Raw genomic sequence first — 25,893 nt, forward strand, 5'->3', positions numbered from 1 at the left:
TCATTTTTGTTCTTCCTTCTTCCTCTCCTCCATAGTTAGGGGCGCTTGGATCTAGGTCGGAGATCCAATTCCAGGCGCCGCCGATCCATTCATCCATTCATCGCTCGCTCGCTCGCTTGCTCGCCCCCAATCGATTGATCGGTGGGCGGCATTTTGGGGGTGAATGCCCCGGTAGGGCTTGGCAATGGCGCCCAGGAAGGGTGTGGCGGGGGCGGCGGCGGGGAAGCAGCAAGATCAAGGGGCGCATTTCCGTGGCGTGAGGAAGCGGCCATGGGGCCGGTACGCGGCGGAGATCAGAGATCCATGGAAGAAGGTGAGGGTATGGTTGGGGACGTTCGATACTGCGGAGGAGGCGGCGCGGGCCTACGACAATGCGGCCCGGGCATTGCGAGGCACAAAGGCCAAGACCAATTTCTCGACCATGTCGCCATCGCTCTACCCTGGCGGCGCTGGTGGCGGTGGCGGCGGCGGTGGCGGTGCTGGCATGGGCGGCGGCGATGATCGCCAGAGTACCAGCCACAGCAGCACGGTGGAATCTTACAACACGCCCACGCCAGTCGTCAGGAAGAACAAGGCGGCGGCAGTGGCGGCGGCGGCGGCGGCGGCGGTGGACACCATGACAATGACGATTAACAACACGAGCAATTGCTACACGAGTAGCTGCGGGAATCATCGGGCAGGGATGGTGGAGAATGGCGATTTCACCAAGAACGTCATCGCCAGCACCGTCAAGAACAGCAACAAGAGGGTGAGGAGGGTGCTGGATTGGATGCCCGTCACCGCCACCACCGCCGCCGCCGCCCCGCCGCTAGGCCCCCAGCACAGCGATTGCGATTCTTCTTCGTCGGTGGTGGACGAGGCTGATACGAGCTCTTCTCCACGCCAGGATCAGCAGCTCCACCACCACCAATCTCTCTCGCTTTCCTCGTCCCGAGCTCACGGTACGCTCTTTCCTCCTCTCCTCCTCTTAGATCTCAATCTTCCTCCGCCTCCAGAGGCGGTGCTGGAGTGACTGATCTGGATTGATTGAGAGATTTGAGAGAAAAGAGAGAGAGATAGCTCCTATTTGTTTGTACATTCTTTGTTCCTTTTTTTTTTCTTGCTGGGCAACCGCCATAGATCTTCCAGCCAGCCAGCCACACACTCAAAGATTTCAAAGCCACAGCCGCAATTTGTTTATACAAAGAAGAAGAGGAGGAGAAAATCACAAATCCATCACCACAGCACCACAAGAACACCATGAGAAAAAGTTTCTTCCAAGAACCAAGAGACTATTTACTAACTAGGAGGTAGAGGCATTTAGAGAGGAAGAGAGGGAGAGAGCTATTCCTTTCTCTTTCTCAACTCGAGAGGAGAAAGAAACGAAAGAAGAGAATTTCTAGCTTTTTGTTGTTGTATTACTTCCGCCATTTAATTGTTATAGCGATAAGTATTTAGCAATGCTTGTTCTTGAGAAGATTCCACGTCCATGGAGCTCTTTCCTGCGAATATGCTCGATCGACCATGTGGTATTTCCAAGATTTTTGCGAGAGCGCGGCAATCCGGCCAGGAATCTCTTCACCTGGATTTCCATGCTGCGGGCATTTGCCGGATTGATCCCACACGAGGCATCGCGATGCCGATCCCAGGGAATGCTTGTTTGATGCGACGCTGGGCGGGAGATCCAGGGAGTCCGTGCAGATTGGAGGTCTTTCCGCGAGGATTTCGTCTTCCAGTGCGGTACCGCGGTGCTAGGGTTCTGCTCGATCGATGCCGGAGAGGATATTTGCTTCTCAAGAACCCTAGAAGGGTTTTGGGACCAGATGTCTCCCGAGCAAGGGTAAGGTGATCGAGCGAGCGATCCATCGGTGGTGATGTTTGTGTTCTAGGAGCTACGCTGGATTGGATGCGCCAGTGAAAACTGCTGTGGACAAGTTCCAGCTTCTTCCAGCGTTTCACAAGGTATGTATGACCTCTCTTTTAATCATGATTTTTTTTTTCTCTTTTGCTCGCGCTCGTAGGTCCGGGGTCTTGTGAAGCAGCACCTCGATTCATACAATTACTTTGTGAATTGCGAGATCAAGAAGATCATCCATGCCAAAGGAAACGAGAAGATCACTAGCGATGTCGATCCCAACTTTTACATCAAGTATGCTTGCGACACCTTCTTTCAATACTTCACGAACATCCTCTTCAGGTTTTTGGACATTTTCGTTGGAACACCATCGATCGAGCAAGACTACATTCGGCAGGATATTACCCCGCAGCAGTGCCGCTTGCGAGATATGACGTATGGTTTTTTCTTTTCTTCTTCGTTTTCTCCATGCTGCCTTGAAATGCCTTTCTTTTTGTTCTGAGAGCTTACAGTGCTTCCGTTCTATAATCAGGTATTCTGCCCCTATCAGTGTTGATATCGAGTACACAAGGGGCAAGGATATCATAACTCGCAAGGGAAAGGATGGCCAGGTGTGCAATTGTCTTTTTACTTTTTTCATTCCTTCTATTTTTTTGGAGAGCTTACAAAGCTGAAACTGCAGGGAGCACAAGTAATTGGACGCATGCCAGTGATGCTAAGGAGCTCTCGTTGCATTCTTACTGGAAAATCTGATGCTGAACTTGCGAAGCTTGGTAGAGCTTTTGGCTTTTCTTTGGTGCTGAATTCCATTTGATTTTTGTTCCCAGGAGAATGCCCGCTCGATCCCGGTGGCTATTTTGTTGTGAAAGGAACAGAGAAGGTATGACCAACTCTTGTTTTCAGTTGACACATCTCTTGACGGGCAGGTGATTTTGATTCAAGAACAACTTTCCAAGAACAGGATCATCATTGACTCTGATAGCACTGGGAGGTGTGTTGAACGACGCCTTTGTTAAGATGACTCACGTTCATCTTGCAGCGTTACAGCCTGTCACTAGCAGTACACATGAGAGGAAAAGTAAGACGAATATCATCATAAAGCATGAAAAAATCTATGTAAAGCTAAACGTGTTCAGCGACGACGTAAGTGAGTATGTTACCGGGGAAATATCACTACTGATGCAATTTGCAGGTTCCCATAGTTGTAGTCATGAAAGCTATGGGAATGGAGAGTGACCAAGAGATTATACAGATGGTCGGGACGGATCCAAAGTTCGCTGGGATACTTGCTCCTTCCATGCAGGTCAATTCAATTTTTACTTTCTGAAAACTTGTCTACAATCGTTCCGTCGCAGGAATGTGCTTCGTTGGGTGTATACACAACTCATCAAGCTCTTGAGTACCTTGGAACAAAGGTCTGACTTGTAATTATGCACGCATGTGATTAACTTGTGGAAAACTTTTCCAGGTCAGGGTAAATAGGCAATGGGGCAGCAAGCAAACTAAGTCTAAGGTATGTCCATTTGAAACGCAGTCCAGCTGAAAAACTTATGTTCCAGGTTGATGAAGCCCGTGATATCTTGTTAAACGTTTTTCTGGCCCATGTAGCTGTAAGTCCTTGTTGATCTCAGTTGGCCACGCGCTTACAATCTCGTCCTTGTTTAGGTTCATAAATACGATTTCCGGCCAAAGTGCATCTATGTGGCACTGATGCTCAGGCGGATGCTAGAAGCGATTCTTGATAAAGAGTGTGTAGACGACAGGGTAAGTACATTGTGTCAAGACTTTGTACAGCTAACATGATTCAAACCAGGACTATGTTGGAAACAAGCGACTGGAACTCGCTGGCCAGCTTCTTGCTTTGCTGTTTGAGGTTCGTGTTTCTTTCCCTTACATTTGCAAAAGATTATATTCTTTTTCCAGGATCTCTTCAAAAGGTCTTGTAGTGAGCTGAAGAGCAATGTGGATCGCACACTATCCAAAATGAACCGTGCCTCTCAATACGACGTTTCGAAGGTGCGTTTTTGGTACAGTTTGCACTAGAGATTAATAAGGTTTTTTGATGCAGTCATTGAAACCAGACATGCTTACAAGCGGACTGGAAAATGCAATCTCTAGTGGGAATTGGACAGTAAAGCGATTCAGGATGGACAAGAAAGGTGTCACGCAGGTTGATCGATCTCTTCCTGTTTTTGTTTTTGTTTTACTTTGGATGACATGTAAATCAATGCAGGTAGTGTCAAGGCTCTCATATATAGCTGCTCTAGGCCATATGACGAGAGTGGCGTCTCAGTTTGAGAAGTCGAGAAAAGTCAGCGGTCCTAGATCTTTGCAGCCGAGCCAGGTTTTGCCAACTCAAGTCGACCACACATTATGTTCTAAATTTGCGTTTTTCAGTGGGGTATGTTATGTCCTTGTGACACTCCTGAAGGTGAAGGTTGCGGTCTCACAAAAAACTTGGCACTAATGACACATATCACGACTGATGATGAGGAAGCGCCTCTGATTGACCTGGTAAGGAAACACAAATTTTTTGTATTTTTTAAGTTTATGTCATTCTTATGATTAGTGCACCAATTTGGGAGTGGAGGATATCAACCTCTTGTCCGGAGAAGAGTTTCACTCTAAAAACGCGTTTCTTGTAATGTTCAACGGTACGATTCTCGGTATTCATCGCCGCCCGCAGGTATGTTCCGTCTCAGTTACTTTTTTCTTACGTTATTCTTGCATGCAGCAATTTGCGACGTTGATGAGGAAGCTTCGACGGGCAGGAAAGATTGGAGAATTTGTCAGCATTTTCGTTAATGAAAAGCAGGTACCCGTTTCTTGTATATTGTTTGCTGGCTAACTTAGCTTCGGCCAGCGCTGCATTTATATTGCTTCAGACGGTGGACGAGTCTGCAGGCCTGTGGTGATCGCAGACCATGGTGTATCAAGAATCAAGGAGCATCACATGAAGGAGTTAAAGGTACCTCTTTTGTGTTTGAAATTTACGATCCCTCTCTTTTTATATTTTCAGGATGGCTTTCGTACATTCGATGATTTCTTAAGAGAAGGACTCGTTGAGTATCTGGACGTCAACGAAGAAAACAATGCTCTGGTTGCCAATGCATGCTTCTCTATGGTGTCTCTAATTAGTATTGTTGGCAGATAGCACTTTATGAAAAAGAAGCAGACTCTACGACCACTCATATAGAGATCGAGCCTTTTACAATTCTTGGCGTTTGTGCTGGGCTGATCCCTTATCCCCATCACAATCAATCACCACGTAATACTTACCAGGTAGGTGCCCCTAGTGCTACAGTTTTACTACGCTAATGCTGATCTTGATCTAGTGTGCTATGGGAAAACAAGCGATGGGTAATATAGCCTATAATCAGGTATGTTGTACTAGCTTGCGCTCGGATTAAATCTGACTTGCTACCTTTGCAGCTTCAAAGAATAGACACGCTACTCTACCTTTTGGTCTATCCGCAACGTCCACTTCTCACTACCAAATCAATTGAGCTGGTATTGTTAATCTGTCACCGTCTCACTCCTTAAATTGTTCTTATTCCAGGTTAACTATGACAAACTTGGTGCTGGTCAAAATGCAAGCGTCGCGGTTATGAGCTACAGTGGTTATGATATTGAAGATGCAATTGTCATGAACAAGGCCTCACTTGACAGAGGATTTGGGCGTTGCATCGTTTTAAAAAAGTAAGCAGCACGACTTGCTGCTTGATTGAACTTGATTTCTTGTTCAGGTTCAGTTGCCTGGTTAGAAAGTATGAAAACCGTACAATGGATCGGATTGTTGCTCCGCGACAGCATGGTCATGCGACGTCACAGGTAGATGCTCGTTTATCAGCTTCCAAATTACATCCATATATTCTACAGTTGCTTGATCAAGATGGTATTGCTTCTGTTGGGGAGAGAATTTACGATAAGGACATATTCGTGAACAAAGAGAGCCCGAAGGATGTGAAGACCACTTTTTTAAATCCTCTAGCTTTGCCTGACAGGTACACGGTATGTGTTAAACGAAACCACTCTGGACGTGGATGTTTTGTGCAGTGCCTATAGGCCTACTCCCCAGCGTTACAAAGGGCCTCTTGGTGAAAGTGCAATCGTCGACAAGGTTTTGCTGACTACAAACGAAAGTCAGCAGATGGTTATCAAGTGTCAAGTTCGACACACACGGCGGCCCGAGGTTTGTGGCTTTGCTTTACAGACTCAACTGATTTCGTTCTGGCATGTAGCTTGGAGACAAGTTTAGCAGCAGGCATGGGCAAAAAGGTGTATGTGGAACTATAGTAGAGCAACAGGACTTCCCGTTCACAGAGCGTGGTGTATGCCCGGACCTTATCATGAATCCTCACGGATTTCCAAGGTACTTGCGAAGATCTAGTTTCCAATGAGTGAAATTGCGTTGCAGTCGTATGACCGTGGGAAAGATGATTGAGTTGCTTGGAGGAAAAGCAGGCGTTCAAAGTGGAAAGTACCATTATGGTAGCGCTTTCGGTGAACCCAGTGGCCATGCTGATACTGTAGAAGCCATAAGGTAAACCTGGCTCCAACCTTCATGACCAGACGCTTATAATTATTTTGTCGTTTCTTTATCAGTGCCACCCTTGTCAAACATGGGTTCAGCTACTGTGGTAAAGACCTTATCTATTCAGGTAATCTTACGGTTGATTGCCTCTTTGTTATGACATACAATACGATTGCAGGTATCACTGGGTGTCCTTTGCAAGCATACATCTACATGGGTCCGATTTACTATCAAAAGCTAAAACACATGGTAAACAGACGTACCTTTTAACTAGTTGGTTTTCATCTTCTATGATCTCTGGCGGCAGGTTTTGGATAAAATGCACGCTCGCGCTCAAGGCCCTCGTGTAGTATTGACAAGGCAGCCTACTGAAGGAAGAAGCCGAGAGGGAGGTCTGAGACTGGGGGAAATGGAACGGGACTGCCTCGTCGCGTACGGCTCAAGCATGCTCATACTGGAGCGTTTGATGATTTCCAGCGACCAGTTTCAAGTGCAGGTTAGTGCATCTTGTTTGCTCCGTGTTCCCAACGCGTTTGAATGGCAGGTGTGCACAAACTGCGGTTTGCTGGGCTATTACAGCCACAAACTAAAAATGAACTTCTGCTCGTACTGTAAAAACGGAGAGAACATGGCCGCGATGAAGCTACCGTATGCATGCAAATTACTGTTCCAAGTAAGTCATCATTTTCCTTTGCGTCCCGATTCTTAGTGGTAGCATTGTTACAGGAGCTCCAGTCTATGAACATAGTTCCTCGTCTGCAACTGGCCGAAGCATGAAATAAAGCTCTTAAATGCTTATCAGGTTGCTTGTCTCTCGACGAATTGGAATGGATTATTCCACGTCGATTCGAGATTTTTGTGAGGCCGCGAGCTTGATCGGAAAAACTTGGATCAAGTTTAATACATCTCTGAATAGAACCGCTGATTTCTCGTTGGCAAAGGTAGCAAGGCAGCCATTTGTATGTCATTAAATAAATCCAACTTATAGATTGATATCGCTTGCAAGAGGCGTGCCAGTTTGTTACTTATCTTATTATCTTTAAGATATCCTTAAATAAATTCAGATATCAAAACTTTCTGTCAAGTTTTTGCTTATTTTGGAGATTGCTTTGACATGCTCCTATGCTTGTGCTAAGCAATACAGTCTTACTTCTCAAACCTGGTGTGCGGTCTGGCCGGGCAAAATTGCTGCAGATCAGTGGGAGTAGACTGTTTGTCAAGCACACCATCAGGAATTAAACTATATGATTAATATTTGTTATCTTAAAATAGAAAAGTTTGCATATAATTATTGAGATGCGTGGAACTCAATGCTAGGGATCATGGTTTGCTCAGACTGGCCTGCGTGACTTTTCTGACTCCAGAATGTGCTGTTAAAGACCATATCAGCTGGAATGCTACATTCATAGCAAATACAGATTTTCTTGAATTTTGAGCTAGCCTGACAATTTTACATTTTCCAAGCATGAAGATGGCAGGTGCATGGGACAACAGCATGAGGATTATGGGAGGATAGTGGGTATCATTGTAGACTGATAATTTCAACCGTTAGTAACAAAGAGTTTGAGGCTGGAGCAAAGTAGAAGTAAGCTGAACCACAACCCTTTGAAACTTGTATCTTATAGAGGACAGAGTTAAAAGAATCTCATTACAGATTGCAAAGACATGGACCCTCTCTTGATCCATGTCTTTAGTTATTAATGTTAATTATTAATCACTATTACTATTAATCAAGGAGAAAGGTGGTGCTATATTTAGGTACTTCCAATCTATAGTTTTTCTTCTTTTCTTTGACTAGTTAATAAAATTTTTATTATATTAATCTTGTTGCAAACATAGTGTTAGAAGAAGTATACTATCTGGGTATTTAGACCTCTTAAAAAATAAAGAGGAACTTTTATTATACAGCACTTTCTAATTAGATGATAAAAATACTATTATATAATAAAACATTTCAATTCTATTTTTAACAATGGGTGTTTGTTGCCCATAATCTTATACTTGGTGAAGTTGATGAATATAATACTAAATTACAATCATTTTGTAAACTAAGAAATGTTGGTGAAATACAATTAGGTTGTGATTTACAATAAATGTTTATTGACCATTCTACTATGTTTAATTCTGAATACAAAACAAGGTTACCATCATTTTGTAATCTTAAATAGCATTTTATAGCATTTTCTTTAATAGTTAAAGATTGCCAAAGTTTATATTGTCTTAAATATAAAATTAAGTTACAATTCAAATGTAGAAATAAAATGGTTTTAAAGTCTGGAGATGATAAATATTCATTAGAGAATAAAGTATGATGTGGTTTATATTTAGAACCACTGTATAAAGTACTTTGAAATATATCACAATCCATAATAGATTGTAATCTTTTAGTTTTATAATTAATTTCTTCAGTTTCATAAGAGCCATCTTCACTATAATAAATTTGATATTTTCTAACAGTTATTATTGCATAATTTGCAGCTTCGGTTAAAATTTGGAATCTATATTTATTAAACAACCTATGAAGTCCATCATACATAGAACGCCCTTTTATGATATTTGTATTTCCACTGGATGAACAACTTGGAGGTGTACCTCCAAACTGTGATATTTTAATGACTACTATTCCTATTGATAATGGTAATGTAGTAGTATGTGACCAAATTGCTGGATAATCACCTTCTCTATCAATATTTGAGATAATAGTGTCTATAGCATTGACAATTTTTTTCATATTACTGTGATTTATGGTTTTTTTAATTCCAAATTCAGGTAATGCATTTCCAGTTTGAAAACAAAATGCAAAGAAAATCAAAACTTTAATAAAACACATTTATTGATATGATGCAGCCACACTTTCCATATCCTTCCACCTTTATACCATTTTTTATTATGTCACTATTTGAAGTAAAAAATAGTGAAAAAAGTTTGAAAATTGTTGTTTTCTTTCATTAAAAAAAGTTTGAGTTCTTTTTTGCTTTTGTCAGGAACTTTTGCTCATTGGGACTGCCAACAACAAAACTTACGTTATTCTTTGTTCAACATGTAGTTTATTAGTTGCCAATGTGAATCCAATCTCATTATATTCTCTATTGTTAATCTTGGACGGATCACTACAAAATCCTTATGTGAAATAGCTTTTGGAAAAATAAAAGGAGACAGATTTTCCTTAGCTCTAGAAAATTATTGTTATGTTTGGAGCAATATAATTGTTTTTCTTTAAGGATGGAGTGTTTGATATTTCCCATCATTCTCCTTGCTTGTGCCAGCTCCTTGTGGTAGTCCAAGGTGCTATAACCGAAGAAAAGTCTGCTCTCTAACTTACTGATTGCATCCTAGAACTTGAAGCTATATTGTCATCGATTGATGTATTAGCCTTCGCAGGCGATTTTGTCTCGAGCTGCCAGATTGTTTTTAGGTCCCACCCTGTGACAAAATGGGAAGAAAGTTTGAGCATCCTCCCATCAGCTAATCGAAGAACTAAGTTGCTCATTGCACGCGGTAAGTATCATTACACAAGCTTAGAATATTTTGGTTATGCTTTTCAAGCCTTCCATCTCTATGGGAGCCGCATCTGGCCTCTCCAAAGTCATAGATATCATTTGACCACCTGTTAGCAAGAGTATGGCTCTTTGTTACAAAAAGCCAGTGAAAAAATCCCTAAGTATACTTATTAAAGTGTACATGCAAGTTGAAATACACCCTATTCGGTACATTGTTTTTAAACTTTGAGAAAATTTACCTCACTGTAGCCACTCAAACAGCCATTACACCTACCATGGATGCCATAGGTGCTTGCCAATTTTTTGCAGCTTCTAATCAAATTTATATTAACTTATTTGAAATCCATCATACCAAGTACGCCTTAAAATTTTAGTTGCATTTCCACTTAATATGACAACTAATAATGGTCGATCAATATTTAGATAATAGAATCTTCCGCATTTACATATATCCTTCTCTTGTTCTAAATTCTAAATACTATAAAAAAATTCATTTTCAGGGGCTAATTTTATAACTTATTTTAGTTGAAAAGTATTCTATCTTTGTGTTTGGTGTTTCCTATGAACTTTTCCAACAAATAAGTGTAACGCTAAAAGGGATATTCTCAGCGTCTATTACTGCCCCTTTGATTCGTACCTGGATGGCCTGGATTGTCGAGCTCCTGCACCTCTATCCCAATCTCGACCTCTGGAGGCTTCTCGTCGGGAATGCCGTGTTCATCGAGGTATGTAATCTTTGCTTTTGAATGGATTGATCAGGGATTATCTCATGGATCAAGATCGAAGGCCAAGAGGAGCTGCCAGTCGTAACTCCAGAGGTCCTGGAATTACTCGCCTCGGCTGACATGGATTGGTTCTCCATTCTAAGCAGCTTGACAGGGAATCCAAAGCTTTGGTACCGGGTGCTCGAGGTGGGCATCCTCGTCTTCTCCAGGACGTGCGTCTTTGCCCCGCGAAGAACATGGTTCATCGAGTACACTTACGTGATCGATCTCGACACGGGCAGCCTTGCCGTCAACAATGGCTATAATCTCACCAGCTTCAACATGTCAACTGCATCTCCATGGACGTCCCCTCCGAGTGGATCATCGTCGCGCATGGCTGCCACCCTCGAGTTCTCGCCAAGATGATGGAGCTTGCCAGTGGCCGCGACAAGACTGTGTGGGACATCGTCCTGGCCAACAAGTTTCCACACATCCGCACCGAAGCTTTGGAGCTCGTCCGCGATCTCTTGCGCTGGGAGCGGAAAGACGCAGTTATCCAACGAGACAAGAGAACTTGTTTGTTACCGCCTGGGATGCCATGGAATGGATGAACCTGTTCGAGATCTTCCGGTGTCTCCACACGTCAACTCTCCAGGAGCTGAGTTCAAGCCGCGCATTACCTCCTCTGGATCCAGAGCTCCAACTATAGAGGAAGTTGTGACAGAGCACAGAACTCTCGAGCTGAGCGGCAAGCTTGCCAGCCTTCGGGGCCTCCACGCTCTCGTCTTCTACGGCGGAGCTAACTGCGATTCAAAGAGCTGCTGCTTCTAGAGCCCGACATGGCCCCGTTTGTGGAACTCGCAAAGATGGTCCTGGTGCTGACCGACTGGGACAACGTTCTTGGCTTCGACCAGGAAACTCGAGAAGTTTGATGCGCAAGAGCTCGTGAGCATCTCCGCGCTGCCGCTGGATACCGCCCTCTCCCGTCGCTGGAACGTCGGCGACATTGCGAATGCAGCTCTTCCCTGGATTATGAGCAAGGATGGCAAGCACAGGGTCCTTCTCGCCATGGATCTGGACACTGGCAAGGGAGCCGCGCTCGTCGTCGCCATGGCTGTGGAGCACTTTTAGGAGCAGCGTCCACAGGTGGAGGTGATTAGCGTCGTCGTTTTTCACGTCATGGACATCCGAGTGAGGCGATCTGAATCTCCTGAGGATCAAGATGGCAGAAAGAAGATGCAGATCACGGTGACCTTCTCCACTGCGCTGCCGCTGGTTTCTCTTCGATTGCCATCTTTTTACGCTCATTGCCAAGGAGAGGAGGAGGCGAACCTCGCCAGGGATGGCTTCGATTGTCTAGTAAGCTACTTGAGGTGGGTTTTCTTCGCGTTTATATGATCGTTAATGTGATCGTCGTGACGGTATCACTCACAGCAGCAATGAGGAAGAGAACGTCCATGGGCCTTCCTGGACAACGACATCTTATATCGCAGCGCTCATGAGACGATCGAGTGGTTTGCGGTGGCTCTATGGCCTGGAACCAAGGTCCTGTCCGTCACATCGCCACAGCAGCGGCCAAGGCAGCAAATCAAGGCCCAAATCGCTGGCATTGGTGATTTGCCACTCTTGTTTACGTGATCACACTACTCTCTCGGAGGTATAATTACTTTTTCCTTTCCATACAATCCAAGTTCGTTATGGCTTGTACCTGGGAAAGCATTAAATATACATATATAAATACAAACTCAATCTAAGTTACACAAGGACATGAGATTTCTGATCTCGTTGAGCTCATCTTAGGACACCATTGTCAATCTAAACTATATTCCCTTCATGGTGTCATTGCCTTTGAATCTCTGTCGGCTTAAGCTTGAGGTCAAAACAGTGAAATGTTGCTTGAACACAGTGCACTCTTGGCATCTTCACCCAGAGCTGTGTCCTCCACAACAGCAGCTCATCCAGAGGCTGCCTTTTGCAGGCTGAGGATACAAGAAAATGCCCAGAAACAAGCCATCAAAGCAGTGTCATCGGCATCTAGTGATTGTGGCAAAGCTCCAACTTATGAGGAAGTACCCCAAGCACAGAAGAAACAGATTGCAATAGCAACACGGGCTCAGAAGAAGACCACAGCTGTCCAGACAATGCCACCAACGATGCTCCGATGATGCTCATTTACTCCAGTTTTTCCACTTGATCCAGAACACTAAAATGTCTTCCAAGACCAGCCATTTGCAGCAGGAGACACAGCAGCAAACTCCATCCAATACTTAGTCTCCCTCTCACTCAGAAATCTCTTGTGTGCGGCTTCAGGAATCAAGCAACGATTGAAGGTGATGGCCAGAGAGTCTGTCCTGGCTCTTTCTCCTACTCCACTAGCACGTTCAGTCCAGGCTTTGAGCACAAGGGCATCCTCAGATCCTGGAGCGTTCATCATTCCCGCAAGGTGATGAACATGGATTTTACTACAACACTTATCTTTTTGGAGCTTGCCTAATATGTCTGCTTCAACATCTCCCCATACTCCTCAGTTTTGAGCAGTTGGCATCTGCTATGATATCCCCATCTTTTTGCCTTCTCCAGCACTGTGACTGTGAGCATTCTTCAGAGCCTTTCCCACACTAACACTCTTCAGCCTCCAGCTGCTAGACAGCTGAACTCTCACATTTCTTCAACATGGACAACGAGGACATGTTTCTACTAGAAGCCTCAAGGCATGGAGCTCTTTTGCAAGCTTGAGCTACTACTCCTACTGTTGCTGGAGAAGAGTCTTGTACTCTTTGAACTTAGCAAGTAGGTTTTCCACTGATGCAAGTATCTACTCTAGTGTTGGTTGGAAAAATTGCTATGGTTTGATAGTGTGAGCACTAGTATAGGGATGCTCTACAAGAGGGCTTTGCATAAGCTCCTTAGTGAAAGACACTCCCAGCTTCCAAAACATCTCAAACTTGGCAGCATAAGCATACGTGTTGAGGCATTTTTGTATCATTGCTTCACCACTGAGCTTGCGGCCTTGTTAGATGTAAGTTGAGACGCCAGTAGTCTCCTCCTGTGTGGCCTTAGAATCTGATATAATTGAAGATTGATTCATTGCCAAAACTAAAAAACATATTGTACAAGCTGCTACAATGGGATCTTATGAGAGAACATTCTCTTAAAGGACGTGAGCAGTGCCTCAAAGTCTTGTTTCTCCTCTAGCTCTAACACAAGCACCCAACATCGTGCTCAGCCACATATGGACTATGAGAATTCTTTGCACTTGGTGATGTCATCCATGACATGGTTGCTGGATCATGAGAATGCAACTATGTGATTGTCCACCAAGATCCTCATGCCTAGCTCAAAGAGAGACAGCTCCAACCCTTGCTACATAACATGGATGGTCCCATTCCTTGTTGATTTTCTACTATTGATGGTGGTCTGGAACTCTTAGTAGGTCTTGATTGCCTAATGATACAAATTCCTTGTTTGGTATCTGTGTCAGATGAGGAGGACTCACTTGCCAAGATTGCAGTGTAGTAATCGAACTTGAGGTCTGAGACATTATGAGGTCTGAGAACAACACTTTTGTAAACATATGTGGTCCAAACTAGCACGCAAACATTGAATTGCTGCAAATGCCCAATAGTGGAATGAGTGAGAAGAACCATTCTTAGGATTCTGATGAAGACCTCCTACTGTGGATGTTGGTTTTGCCCTCAAATTGGCTCTATTAATGGCTAGGGCTATACTCTCCACTTTCAAGAAAAGAACATTGAAAGAAAGCTATGTGAAAATGCTACTCAAACTTGTTGTCACACACAAGACAAAGACAATGGATTTGTATGGATGAAATTCACAACCAATTGGGCTTGGACTCAAAACAATGTTCTCTATGCATAGATAAAGAAAATCTAAAAATGCCTTGTGCTTTGCTCTCAAAACAATGGGAAATACTCACTCACAACAAAGTAACTAGAAACCTCACTGGAAACTAGAGACAAAAATCTATCTAGTATGCATAACAAGGCTGCTCATACAGTATATAGATTTTAGTGTGTTAAGCTCAAATTTGTGTATAGTTTTCTTATCTAATTTCATATAAATATTTATGGTTTTTGTTAACTCTGGTGCAGCAATACATGTTTTCAAATGGTTATTTTACATAATTTTTTATAACTCATACAGTGTACAGTTTTTCATATAGTATAGTTCAACAATACATTGTTCAATCCAGTTATCCAAATAGTTTTCTAAAGCTTGTTCACTATATGATTTTCAATATAGATTATAGTGTAATTAATCCACTGGAAAAGTAAACTAAGTTAGTAAAAGCCATAACATAAACTGGTAGTACACACCTCATAAAATGCCTACACTCTAGCTGAAGTTATTAAACATATTAAACCTGAAAAACTAAGTATTAAAACCAGTACAAAATCTATATAATTATATATATGTGTTAGTCTCAAAAGAAATACTTACCTATACCAGTCTATGAAGCAATGAAATCTTTTATGTTTAATAAGCTTTATTTGCAATACTATTTTCCTAATTTTTCTAAGTTTTACTAACTTTTGGCTTCATGTGTACTTCCACACATCACTGATACTTCTTGTCCCCTAGTGGATATCTTGTATCCAACTTCATCAACTTGAAAACTCACAGTGTGTGGTAGGTGGCATTATATTCAAACATGAAAAAGATTAAAACATCTTTATATTAGAAAGATTAAAACTTACTAAATCATTTCACTCTATAGTTTTGAACAAAAACTCATAATCTATATGAGTTTTTGAAAATTTAATATTCACTTTCATAAAGTTTAATCTTAACCATTACTTAGAATTGTGGACCAATTTAAAACTTTTGAATAACATCATAAGTTAGTTATTTCTATTGAGTTTAGGGTTAAGATTTAAAGTGTTTTATCTAGGAAGTAATTCCTTTCCAGCGTGTATATAAAGACATTATCATCATGAGCCTTGGGGATAAAGTAGCCATTAAGGGCTTTTTCATTAAACAATTGCCCATTTTCCAGTTGATTTAAAGAGAGAAAGATAAAATGCACTACAATTAAACACTAAATTCCTAAATAAATAGATGCTTTCTAAAAAGCTTTACCATAGCAAATCCAATACCCATAATGTCTCTCCTCCTTTTACTTCTATGTAGGCTAAACCACCAAGAAGTGGCATGAAAATTCCTGGAATATCCTTAAGATTTTTGAAGTAAAATTAAGATTTGCTATGGGAGGTCTACCACACTTGAGAATCACCAAGATTCAATATGTGCCACCTAAGAAGGGGGAAAAGTCAAGCCCATGTCACTAGCAAATATTTTGCCACTTGGTCAATTGTGCAGTGAGCTCATCCAAGAATGTGGAAGCACAAAGTTAGCAAGAGTGGTGGTGATCTAGACAGAGATCTAAGGACCCTCTACCACGTACACACACAATTCCTAACCACTAGTCTCTCTACAGCAAACTTTTTCCAGCCAGCAAAATGTGGTGCCCTATTCCTAGCTCCCAAGATTCATTTAAGTTTGTAGCTATCCTTCGGCAACTTTAATCTAGTAGGGTCTCTACCAGAACCAAGGCTAGGAGGCATTGTGCCGTGTAAATTCCACTGCATTATCTTTGAGTAAGTGGCAAAAACAAGGGTAAAGGAAATTAACAAGATGCTAGAATAGAAGAAATCTTGGATGGGCCTAGAGATTCCCACAAAGAAACAAGTATGGAAATCTTTTTACCTCAGCTCAAGGAGAGATGGTGGAAAAGATTTCAAAAGGTAAGTCTAATTGTTTTTAAGGATTGCTAGGATTATAATGGAGCCCCAAAGATCTGGCAAAGATAAGATTCACTTGCTCCCATAGAGGATGAATATGGGTTCTACAACTTAAAAAAGTATAAGCTTGGGTAGAACCTAAAGAAGTAAAATGCAATTGCATCCTAGGTAGTGGCAGGGTAGTAGATTATGTTATCCAAACATTGGAAATAGTTAAATTCATGTTTGATCAACATGGTATCTAAGGTGTGGCATAATGTGTGAATATTCCCTAAGAGTCATGGGAGGAGAATTTATACTAGAGGACAGCAAAGATTTGGAGGAAATCTGTGAGAAAGTCGGCTATAAAAAGGAAGGTGACAATAGGGAAGGGTTAGGCCTTTTTAAAAGCATTTAACAGTGTTTAAAAACATTTAAAAGTGTTCTTAGAATGATTTTAGTGAGCAATGAAGAGATTGTGAGTGCTAATGAGATTGCACTTTATTTTTAGAATGTTTTGGAGAGCTTTCTTTCTAGCTCACAATTGGCTATTGGCAATAGGTTTTTAGTTGTCTTCCTTAACTCAAATAAAACTTTTACATCCTCCCGAACGTCCTCAACCTTGCCTTTTGGCTTTCTAGTGGTGTCTTCTAAGTTGTTTCCTAGGTTCAACTCCTCCCTAGATAACTCTTCAAGCTCTTGCTTAAACTCATCTTCTCCTATTACTTCCCTTTATGCCCGTTGGCAAGTCTTGTATCCTTGACACTAAGGAACATTCATACCTATTATTTTGAGATCTTCATTTCCTATTGTAAAGTCTTTTCCTATAACTCTTTCTTTAGGAATCTAACTAACTTAATTGCCTCAATTAGCTTTCCTACATTCACAACTATTCAAAGTTGCCATGCCATCAGCTCCTGCAATGCAAAACTCTCCTCTAGGATTTGATTATTTTTTTGAACATCTACTAGTGTGTTTTTTAACCAGGTGTTGAACTCCATAATTTGCTATTTCAATTTTAACTCTCGTTGTCTATGTGCCTTCACCAAATATTGCACAACCTTTAATAGTTCTTGATTCTCATCATGAAGTTGTTGCACATTAGTGACCTGCTGCATGGCTTTTGTAGTGGCTAACTCTATTAACTCCTTGTTATTGCCTTAGTGTATGGAACCCAACTCATAGTGACTCAAGTCTAGTTATGAGATAAGAGGTATTTTGCTATGATTTGAGAGATGCAAGGATATCCCTAGATCACCAACTAAAGATGGAATGCTTCTATCTCTAAGTATGCTTACAAAATTTTCATAGGTTAGCTATAAAAGAAATATTCCCAACCCTTGTTGTCTTTATACATAGAAGGACAAATTCTAAATATCCTTTAGTAACTCTTATTTCTCATCTTAGAAATTGTCTTTAACACATTTAAGAGTTAGTTTTGCTACCTCATTATTTAGCAACCAACTCTCCCCATAACCCAATTTTAAAGCTTTTTTTGCGCTCTTTCTTTTTTATTCCCTTTTTTAGAGACTTTTTAGTCTCATCATTCTTCACACTTGCTCCTACTTTACTCTCCTTTATAAGGAATGGTCTTCTTTTGCTAATTTTCTCATACTATAAAGAAATCAATTTAATTCTTCACTTCTTCCTAACATGGGTATCACCATGTTTCCAGACAAACTTTTTCATCAAGCACCACATACTAAGCCACCACTCTTTAGACTATGTATCCTTATGTCTTCTAGAGGTTTGTGCCCTTACATTGATTTCTTCTCTCTATTATGTTTTTTTTGAAGAAAATCCTAATAGAAAGGTGGAATTTTTTTTTTTGGATAGCACAAAGGTATTATGCTATCCTTGCCACCCTTAGGATGTAGTGTTAATTGCATCCTATATATCCACCTATTCCTTCTTGCATATTTGTTATAACTTTGCACTATTAATCATAAATTCCACCCATTTCCACTTGTAGGGAATTTTTGTTCTTTACCACCCTTTGTGGCCATTTGAGGCATCCCCACCAAATTCTTAAAATGACCTTATTAATCTTTTCTAAACTACTCTGATTTCATAAAAGGGCACTTCAAATGCCTCACTTTAGGAAATTACAAATCCCTAATCTAGGTATTCCTTACTTCTTCCATGGATCAAATGTTAAATCAACTCATATTTAGGATAAAAGCACGTGTTGTGATGCATACTCCCTCCACATAACTTCTTTGCAACAACTTCTTTTGCAATCTTTTTTTAGTTTACTGATTTTATTGCCTTGCTCACCCTAGGAATCTCTATCTCATATAAACATTCTCGGAATTTAAACTCAACTACCTGTGTTACTACCTATGCATATGACTCTTGTAAAATATTCTTCATATGATCCCTCAATAGAGTCCTCAATCCCTCCATAAAATACTCCTTGAGACACCAATCAGTCATTATAAATTGCCCCAACTGCATTACAAGCTAGCTTAGGGCATCTGCAAAAGTTCGGATAGTTCCATTGTCCTTTTGAGTCCTCGTGGCAAACTCATATAGGAGTTTTTGACTATCCAAACTAAGAAAACAATCTCCAAACTTTCACTCAAACTAGTTGAGCCCAATCTTGCATCCTTTTGGATGCCCTAGGAATCTTCCTTTGAAGAATTCTACCAAACCCTGGTTAATCCAATGGACATTGAACTTCAAGTCTATAGCAAAGTGGTGTAGGCTAACTAACTATTCACTTATTTTGTTGTAAAAGGGGTTTACCAACTAGTCTTAATTCTCATTTAGTTTGCCATCTCCTTTGAAGCTAGGCAATTTGAACTTGCTAGAGATAGTGGCATCTCATTCACATGGTGTAGCAAGACCTCTTAATCCTCTAAACATCCTAGGAGGATGTATTAGTGGTCCTTTATGAGTAGATGCTCCAAATATAGAGTTATAGACAGTTGGGATATAAAAAATTTCCTTCTAGTGAACGCTTAAGTATTTACTCAATTTAGTTCTTCTATACCTCGACCAAAACAAAAGTTCCTCTATCAAAAGATCTATAGACATCCCCCAAGTCCCCTTAGCCCCTTGAGTTGCTAGTTGATTGGTCCTTAATGTGGATGTCTTGCCTCTTAGTCTTGTCTTTTTTTAAACTTTCTAAATGACTTGATGGTAGGGACTATGATCTTTGTCCTCATAGCCAAATTTTCATAATTTCATCCACTTCCACTTGGAACTTTCTATTGTGAAACTATTTCATCCTCTACTTCTTTTGTTAAATTTTGGTTAAAATTCATCTTTTTCTTTTGTAAGGCTCTTTATCCCTATGGAAGGAGGTGAAATCATCATGTGATAGCTCTCTTAGTGCACTACAAATCCTTGATTTTAAAATTCTTCCTCATCAAAGAATCCAATGCTTAACCACACTCTATGATTGTTTGAGGCCTTCTTGGCGGCTCTTGGAAAGCTAGGGAGGTCCTTAGCATTTCTTCAAAGCCTCTTGGTAACCAAGTTTTTGGTGTGGCTGCTATTAGTGACACTATTGCTTACAAATCTATTGGAAGTTGGATAAAATCCTTTTGCCACTTCCTTCTTGGCCTGTTCTTCCTCATCAGTCTACTTAAGTATATCACTCAAGTCTCCTCTAAGAATCTTTTAGCCCTCTAAGAGTCAAACTCCCTCCTTCTATTCAACAAGATATTCCTTCTTAAGAATCTTGGAGATTCTTTTATTATTCCTGGAAAAGATAAAAAATCTTTCTATTTAGTCACTCCCTATAGGACATGTATTTTCTACTACCCTTTGATACCAAAGAAGGGGGAATAGTTGAACTCATCTTTATTAACCTACATCACAAATGGATATTTTGCCACATGGCCAACTATGTAGCAAGCTCATCCAAGAACACAAAGTCAGCAAGAGTGCCAATGATTTAGACAAAGATTTAAGGACCCTTTACCATGCACACATATAATTTCTAATTGCTAATCTCCCCACAACATGATTCAGGAAACCTTACTCAGTTAGCCAACAAAAGCTAGTGCTTTATTCCTAGCCTCTAAGATTCATTTTGGTTTGCAACTATCCTCTAACCATTTCAATATAGCAAAGTCTTTACTAGAACTAAGGCTAGAAGGTGTTGTGTTGTGTAAATTCCACTATTTTGCGCCCATGGGAGAATCTAATAAGTTGTGAGAGAAGTAAATAAAGATTACTTGACAGAATTGCTAAGGGACACTTTATTGCTAATGCTCGATCATGAGTTACAAAAAAAAGTCTCCAAAACTCATGAAAAACAAAGTGCAATCTCACTAGTATTCACAGTCTCCTCACTATTGACTAAAATTACTTTAAATTTTAAACATTGTTAAATGTTTTAGAAATGGGGTGAAGCCCAACTTAACCCTTCTTTGTCATTGCCCTTGTAGATTTACTTTAGATATCTACTATCTTCTATTGTAAATTGTCTTCCCACACCTCCCAAGGAATATCCAAACATCTCTATGTCACACTCTAGATGTTACATCAATCAAACATAACTTCAACTGTTTCCAAAGTTTAAACAATGCAAATACAAACTACCTCCCCACATGCACAAAGACTTCGAATTAATTACACATCTATTCTTCTTCTTTGCTGGTTCAACCAAAACACGCACACTAAAACTTTCTGGAAACGAGAGAAGAAGAAGAAAAATAAGAAAAATAAAAAGGAGTACTCTAGGGTTGCAAGATGTGGAGGGCTGTCAGGCGCATGGCGATGCGCGGCCGATCGAAGGGAGTAGCACTGTCGTCGTTCCGGTGCTGGCTACGAGCTAATGAGCCGGTGGGAGCTGATTGGAGCGCCCATCCTCCAAAATGTGGCTACAGCACAGGCGCTCTGCCAGGTAATCAGACACAAAATCGTCATGTTATAAGTTTCTCCTATCAGATGCATATAGCAACAACTGGCAGCAGGAGGCGTCTTCAGAACTTCGCAATGTCCAGAAAGAATTCAAGCGTTTCCTGAAAGCCAACTCGAGGTGGTGAAAGACGTCGATGGTGCAAGCTTCCTGAGGCTTCCGCAGTTTCTATGTGATGAGTGGGGCTACGTTACCGCAGACTGCGAGCCTTTGCTGCTCAAGCGAGATTGCTACGACGTACTCTGCAGCAAAATCGATGGATTTTTCAAGACCCCGAGGGCCAAGTCTGTCGTTGTCCTTGGCAACCCTGGGATTGGTAAATCAGCCTACTGCGTCTACCTTCTATGGCACCTGGTCCAAGGTAATGCGGAGTGGAGTATGATTGTCCTCAAGTACGCTGAAGGCTCAGGTCTCTTTTTTGTTTTCACAAAAGACGGGGAGCGAAATGCTGTAGTCAGCCTGAACCGCGACCCAGACGCTGTCCGTCAGCTGGTGAAGCAGCACAGGGGGAGAGTGTGGTATTTGGCGGACAAGCGTGTCCCAATGGTTCACTGGACGTTACCTGGTCACTGCCATTTCGTTCTGACCTGCTCTCCTGCCAAGGAGAACCATTTCCAGTTCAGCAAATATCCTGTCACGGCGACGTACTACCTTCCCGTGTGGTCCAAGGAGGAGATCATGCAGCTGAACAAGGCTGTTTTCAAGCTGCCTGACCAAGACGTGCATGAAGCCTTCAAACTGTGGGGAGGGATTCCGAGACACGTCCTTGCAAATCGATCGAGATTCAGCGACATCCATTTGTTTTCGGCCATCAAGTCGGAAGCAAGACAAATGGTCGTAGATGTTCCTGGCAACAATTATTCGATAGAGAAGGAAGAAGATTACCTCCAGGTCTACCATTACGACGTGGACGTAACCAGCTGCGAGCTACATGATGAATTTTGGCCGCTCAAGTTTGCATCTGACTTTGTGGCGGCAGGGGTGGCCAGACTGTTGAGGCCATCACTAATTGATAATATAGCTGGAGGACATGCTTCAGAAAAATTGCGAGCCTCTCTGTTTGATGCCTTCTTCCATTGTCTGCTGGAGCGGAATATTTCTGTGAGCAGCAAGGAAATGGATGAGCAAGGGAAATGGGGTCCTCTTCTCAACGAAGATCTTCCGTTGGCGCGGTTCGAGTTTGCACCGAAGTCGGTTGGAAACAATGCGGTCCTGCCACCGTTTATATTGGACTGCACTGTCGTCAGGCCCGAGTCCAGGAGCAACAGGAGCTGGGATCTTATATTAGGCCGAAGGGTTCTTCAAGCAACGGTGACAAGCCGTCGAGACGGCAAGAAGCTCGAGGTCACCGAAGGGCTTGTTGACGCCTTGAGTTTCCTGAGGTGAGTCGGTCGCTTGTGTTTTTTCCTAGTGTCGATTCGGCTTCGTTTTTGCAGACGATGCTACGGTGATGGTACGAAGCTGGAGCTCATATACTTCGTTCCTAGCAAAATGTTCGAGTCGTTTACTCCCACGCTGCCTGGAGGCGTTAATGCCGTTTCGAGAGCCGAGGCTGTTAAAAGGTTCACGACCAAGCTGAACGTCAAAGTGAAGAAGATGTGCCTGCATGTGGACCAGTCTCTTGCAGATGTTGCGACTTTGAAAGCTTTCAACTTACTCAACCTGTGAGTTGAGTAACAAGAGCATTGATCGATTGCTAACTCGAGTTCATTTTACAGAGCATCGCCCACTTGCCGTCTTGCACAGTTCACAGAGTCTAAGACGTTCGATGCAATGGGCCTTCGTGCCAGCTTGTTGCAAGGCATTTCGGACTGCGGTAAGCGTTTATTTTCTTCTCTTTTTCTCCAATCTAAACAGATTTGCATTTCTGTCTTAGGCTACAAGGTTCCGACTCCCCTCCAGCAAAGTGCCATTGCTGCTTTCTGCGCGGGCTTAAACGTCCTTAAGCAAGGCCCACGAGGAAGCGGTTGTACCACAGCACTTTGTGTCTCTGTACTTCAGAGAGTTGATTTGAGTCGGGGACCATTTCAGGCGGTGGTAGTCGCAACCAGTCGCAACGATGCGCTGCAGATCATGCGTCAGATGTTGGGATTGCGGTCGAACGACGTGAATCTCAAGGTTCGTTGTTTCTCAAGTGATGGAGCTGAAGAGTGGCATGTTCTTGTTGGGACTCCGCCTGACGTTTATGAGGCGTGCAATCGTCTTCCTAAGGATTCTCTTGTCTCTCTCTCCGTACTGGGCATGGACGATGCTGACGAGATCTCAAAAACTTTTGGCCTGGAGGTAAGCTCGATCGCTAGTTGTGGAGTTCAGTCTCACGATGCTTTGTTTCAGGAAGTGCGTCTCTTGGTCAGTTTGATGCCTGAGCAACGGCAGTTTGGCATCTTCGGGAGCACCATGCCTGCGGCTGTTCTGGATTTTGTTTCCCAGGAAACCAAGTGTTTCGTTTGCTGAAATGGTATTCTGGTAGCATGGAAATGTATCGGTCTCTTTATAGACGAGGTGATAATATCAATTATAGATGATTCAAAGGCACCCTCTCCCGCTACTAGAACGTCGTCGACGATGCGAATGCAGCGCTTCCCTGGATCATGAGCAAGGATGGCAAGCACAGGATTCTGCTAGCTATGGACCTGGACACCCGCGAGGGAGTCGCGCTCGTCATCGCCATGGCTGTGGAGCACTTTGAAGAGCAGTGTGATCCACAGGTGGAGGAGATTAGCGTCTGTGTCTTGAGCGTTTCTCACGTCATGACCATTCGAGTGAGGCGATCTGAATCTCCTGGGCAGAAAGACGAAGACGAAGATCACGGCGACTCGCTCCACTGCGCTGCCGCTGGTTTCTCTTGGACGGCCATCTTTTTGTGCTCATTGCCAGGGAGAGGTGGAGGTGAAGCTCGCCAGGATGGCTTCGATGGTCTAGTGAGCTACTTGAGGTGGGGGTTTCTTTGCGTTTATCCGATCTTTTGGTGTGACTCACAGGAGCAAGGAGGAAGATTTCATGAACATTAACATCTTAGGCCAGAGGTTTTGCAAAGCTCTTGAGACGACCGAGTGGTTTGAGGTGGCTCTGTCGCCTGGAATCAAGGTCCTGTCCATTACATCGCCAAAGCAGCGGCCAAGACAGGAAATAAATCTTGGTTTACGTGATCTGAACTAGTCCTTTCTAACATTCTTTCTTAGATTTTGAACTATATGAAAACCCTAAAATTTAAATTTCCCCCCTAAACCTAAGCTCCACTAAACGCTCTTTAAACGTTTATTTGTTTTGGATCATAGCTCGATGTGGAAGCCTTCCACCTTGCGAGCTACATCCTCGGCACTGACAGTGATTTTCGGCGGTGCACTCCCGCTTTCTTCAGCGCCACCACCGCCACCACCACCTCCACCGCCGCCGCCGCTTTCACCAGTCTGCCATATGCGAATCGTCCCGTCCTCGGAGCCCGACGCAAACGATTCACCGCCCGGTGAGAATCGCACGCAATGGACCGGCCCGTGGTGACCCTTGCAGCATTCTGGAGAGAGAGCAAACAATCCAGAGTTCCAGACTGAGAGAGCAGTAAAGGATCACTTTGCTTACCAATCTCTTCCCCGGTGTAGAAATCGAACACTCGCACCCACATATCATCCCCTCCAGCCACGAACTTCCCCAGGGCCGGGTATAGCGACGCCGACTCCATAGGCCGAGCCATGGTAAACGATTTTACCATGCCAAAGCTTTTGACACAACAAAAGAAGGAAAGAAAGAATGAATGAATGAAACGCGAAGGATAGACTAGCTTACTGATTGGCATCCCAGAACTTGACGCTGTTGCCATCCGCGGTTGTGATGTATCGGCCGTCGCGGCTCACCTCAACACTCGTGCACGGCGACTTTGTCTCGAGCTGCCGGACTGTGGTTTTTGTTCTCACGTCCCACAACCTGGAAACAATTCTTCCCATCATCTAGAGACGAAACCGAGAAACTTGCTTACCGCACGCTGCCAGTATCGTTACACGAGCTCAGAATGGTTTGGTCACTGTGGTGCCATACCGCTGATCTTATGGTGCTTGTCAAGCCTTCCATCTCTGTTGGAGCCGCATCTGGCCTCTCCAAATCATAGATCCTAAGGATCTTCTCTTGACCACCTGTGAGCAAGAGTGTCGTGCTCTGGTAATAAAAAGAACAAGGAAAAAGAAAAAAAACGAGAGAAAGAGAAGAGTTTTTGAGTGGTCTGTGAGAGCAGCATTTACCTCGGAGAAAGCACACGTTCGAACGATGTGCTTGTGCTCGAAAGAGTACAATTCATCTCCCGTCAGAGCGTCCCACACTCTCCTGAGGATCTGGAGTGAGACACAAGAAAAGAGGGGGGAAAATCCGGCCACTTACGCACTAAAATCGGCAGAAGCGGTGGCTGCTCTCAATGCGGGTGTGTCGAGGCAGGCAGCCCAGACAGCACCCTTGTGTCCCTCGAACGTTCCAATCCAATCGCCAGTGCCCCCATTTCTTAGCATTGGCTTTCCATCTGCGGCAGCCGCGATTGAAACCAAGAGATCGCGAGAGAAAGATCTACCTTTGCTGGCGCTGATGAGGAAGAATCCATCAGCGGTGACAGGGCTGTAGAAGAGATCGACGATCGGGCGGGAGTGGCCGTGGCAGACTAGCGGCACTTGCGCTTTGCGCTTCTCCATGCCCTAAACCCTAAATCGCAAAAAAGGTTTAAAGACA

The 25,893-nt window shown here is 42.9% G+C and overlaps 4 protein-coding genes across 4 annotated transcripts; 3 read left to right on the forward strand and 1 right to left on the reverse strand.

The window, feature by feature from the left end:
* Window positions 1-55: 55 nt before the first annotated feature.
* Window positions 56-1,148, forward strand: LOC112343028 (ethylene-responsive transcription factor 3-like). The gene has a single exon (XM_024665813.1). The coding sequence runs from the start codon at window positions 185-187 to the stop codon at window positions 1,010-1,012; it is 828 nt and encodes a 275-aa protein (XP_024521581.1). The 5' UTR covers window positions 56-184; the 3' UTR covers window positions 1,013-1,148.
* Window positions 1,149-1,273: 125 nt separating this feature from the next.
* Window positions 1,274-7,312, forward strand: LOC9650693 (DNA-directed RNA polymerase III subunit 2). The gene is made up of 37 exons (XM_024665814.1): window positions 1,274-1,819; window positions 1,869-1,941; window positions 2,001-2,128; window positions 2,177-2,269; window positions 2,367-2,445; window positions 2,517-2,607; window positions 2,662-2,714; window positions 2,761-2,827; window positions 2,874-2,977; window positions 3,027-3,137; window positions 3,190-3,249; window positions 3,303-3,347; window positions 3,394-3,444; window positions 3,500-3,598; window positions 3,648-3,707; window positions 3,758-3,850; window positions 3,903-4,004; window positions 4,068-4,178; window positions 4,232-4,348; window positions 4,404-4,520; window positions 4,569-4,649; window positions 4,698-4,802; window positions 4,854-4,934; window positions 4,985-5,116; window positions 5,170-5,214; window positions 5,267-5,344; window positions 5,394-5,533; window positions 5,581-5,665; window positions 5,714-5,838; window positions 5,891-6,026; window positions 6,076-6,206; window positions 6,252-6,377; window positions 6,440-6,495; window positions 6,547-6,617; window positions 6,676-6,864; window positions 6,913-7,041; window positions 7,095-7,312. Exons 1-37 carry the CDS (start codon window positions 1,803-1,805, stop codon window positions 7,143-7,145), a joined length of 3,432 nt encoding a protein of 1,143 aa, XP_024521582.1. The 5' UTR covers window positions 1,274-1,802; the 3' UTR covers window positions 7,146-7,312.
* A 13,726-nt stretch (window positions 7,313-21,038) lies between these two features.
* Window positions 21,039-23,683, forward strand: LOC9650920. The gene is made up of 7 exons (XM_024665860.1): window positions 21,039-21,171; window positions 21,272-21,547; window positions 21,620-22,568; window positions 22,623-22,850; window positions 22,905-23,002; window positions 23,063-23,469; window positions 23,521-23,683. Exons 1-7 carry the CDS (start codon window positions 21,039-21,041, stop codon window positions 23,638-23,640), a joined length of 2,211 nt encoding a protein of 736 aa, XP_024521628.1. The 3' UTR covers window positions 23,641-23,683.
* A 694-nt stretch (window positions 23,684-24,377) lies between these two features.
* On the reverse strand, window positions 24,378-25,883 carry LOC9650695 (serine-threonine kinase receptor-associated protein). Its single transcript, XM_002992118.2, has 7 exons — window positions 25,739-25,883; window positions 25,555-25,690; window positions 25,419-25,500; window positions 25,160-25,335; window positions 24,970-25,107; window positions 24,766-24,902; window positions 24,378-24,700 (listed from the first exon to the last, which is right to left on the reverse strand). The coding sequence occupies exons 1-7, from the start codon at window positions 25,854-25,856 to the stop codon at window positions 24,459-24,461; spliced, it is 1,029 nt and encodes a 342-aa protein (XP_002992164.1). The 5' UTR covers window positions 25,857-25,883; the 3' UTR covers window positions 24,378-24,458.
* Window positions 25,884-25,893: the final 10 nt, after the last annotated feature.

The sequence above is a fragment of the Selaginella moellendorffii genome, unplaced genomic scaffold (assembly GCF_000143415.4).
Source record: "Selaginella moellendorffii unplaced genomic scaffold, v1.0 SELMOscaffold_129, whole genome shotgun sequence".
NCBI lineage: Eukaryota > Viridiplantae > Streptophyta > Lycopodiopsida > Selaginellales > Selaginellaceae > Selaginella > Selaginella moellendorffii.